At 65.4% G+C, this 1836-nt stretch overlaps 1 protein-coding gene across 1 annotated transcript in view; it reads right to left on the reverse strand.

Moving 5' to 3' along the window:
* Positions 1–1421, reverse strand: part of LYPD2 (LY6/PLAUR domain containing 2) — a 2557-nt gene extending 1136 nt beyond the window's left edge. The window contains exon 1 of the mRNA XM_032254700.1: positions 1199–1421. Coding sequence (XP_032110591.1) covers positions 1199–1265 — 67 coding nt within the window. The 5' untranslated portion in view covers positions 1266–1421. The remainder of the gene's footprint in view (positions 1–1198) is intronic.
* Positions 1422–1836: the final 415 nt, after the last annotated feature.

Below are 1836 nucleotides of genomic sequence, written 5' to 3' on the forward strand. Positions count from 1 at the left end.
GGGACAGTGGCACCGCCCAGGGCCAAGGTGCCCACCAGCCTAAACGAGGGTACAGCAGCACTGTCCAGGGCCAAGGTGCCCACCAGCCTAAACGAGGGGACAGCGGCACTACCCAGGGCCAAGGTGCCCACCAGCCTAAGCTCAGGAGCAATACCAGACCCTGGGGCTGGGGATGGGCCAGGCTCAGCCCCGGGATCCTGCGTCCCAGAGGCAGAGTGTGCTGCTGGGGGGCCGAGCTCCTTTGGAAGTGTTTGGGAGGCTCAGGGGAACCGAGGCCCTAGCATCCTCACAGCAAAAGGCACCTGGGGCGGGAAGCTTGGGTGTGTGGCTGGGAGCAGGTGACCCCCTCAGTTTCCCCATCAGGGAAGTCCTGCTGTGGCGATTCAGGACAAGCCAGGAGGCCGTGCAGTGCAGTGCAGGGTGGGCCAGGCTGCGTCCGGGCTGTGTCTGGATGCTCACTCCTTTCCCCCAGAGACTTTCAGGCCGGCAGGGGCGGGGACCGGAGCTGCTCCAATTCCTTCCTGCTCCGGTGACCCCCCCAACCCCAACCACAGCAGCCCAGGTGGGTCTCACTGGCTCCAGCTGGCCCAGGCAGCCGGCTGCACAGCGAGACCCAACCCCTCCATCCCCACAGTGGGACCCGGCAGGGCCTCTGCCCTCTCTGGTGCACCTGTTTGTGGGAAATGGGCAGAGCCATCAGCTGGGGGCCCTGGGCCAAGCTGCTCTTCTATTTGAGTCCAGAACACTGTCCTGATGGCTGTCTCCGGCCCCGCATCTGGGAGTCACCCCACCCCAGGTGTCTGGCTTCCCCACTCCTCTCCATCCCCACTGCCACCTAGACTCAGAGCCTGCTTGGGGACCCCTTCCTTCCCCAGCTCAAGACCCTTCTGGGTGCCCATAACCCCCCATAAAATTCGACATGTAGGCTGGTGCCCAGGGGTGTGGCAGGCTGGCCCCGCCCACCTCAAAGGCCACACTCTGCTCACCCTCACTTAGGGTGGGTGCCCCTCTGCCCTCTCTCCATCTCCACCCTCCCCTCCTTATGGTCAGGGGTGGCACGCGGCCCTACGGTCCCACTCCTCTGGCTTCTCCTGCCTCTGAGGCTCCTTCCTGGGGTGCCCTCCCTGGGAACACTGTGTGAATGTCAGTGGGTGGTGTCTCCCTCTGCCCCAGCTCCCCTGTGGGTCCCACACCTCACCGAGCTCTCCACAGGCAGCCAGCACCAGTGCCAGGAGCACCAGCCGCACCAGCCATGTCCCCAGCATCGTCCCGGCCCACTCTGTGCTCTCGCCCTGGGCTTGCCCGGCGGGGACAGCGATTCCAAGTGCAGTGGCCGCCGGACCGGTCTGCTGAGCAGATTAATGAGATCAAATTTCCCCAGGGTGAAGGTGTGAAGACCCCGCCCAGGCCGGCCTCCACTGACTCCCCATCTTTCACTGCAGCTCCTCCCACTCCCAGCCTGGCCCTCTGGGCCCACCCCACATGCCTGGGACCCTCCCTGTGCCTTCCTCATTCCTCCAGTACCAGCCAGGTCTCCTCCCTGCCCCTTCCTGACCCCTCCAGCTCTCCACCCCTGCCACCGTGGCCTGGGGCTGCCCCCCTTCCCTTTGTGGGGACCCTCCTCAAGACCCCTAAACACCCTGTGCTGCGGACCTTCACCCTACTTCCCTCTGGCTCACGCCAGGCAGCCCAGGGACCCCCCCCCCCACACTATCTGGAAGGTGACGGGATGGTGGCGGGCCACCCCTGGCTGCTGGTCCCTCCTGCCTCAGGACACCTGTGTTCCAGGGGAGAGCCCAGTGCTGGATCTTCCCAGACTCTGGGCTGGAATGTTCC

The sequence above is a fragment of the Sapajus apella genome, unplaced genomic scaffold (assembly GCF_009761245.1).
Source record: "Sapajus apella isolate SASKATOON/1434 unplaced genomic scaffold, GSC_monkey_1.0 scaffold3, whole genome shotgun sequence".
Lineage (NCBI taxonomy): Eukaryota > Metazoa > Chordata > Mammalia > Primates > Cebidae > Sapajus > Sapajus apella.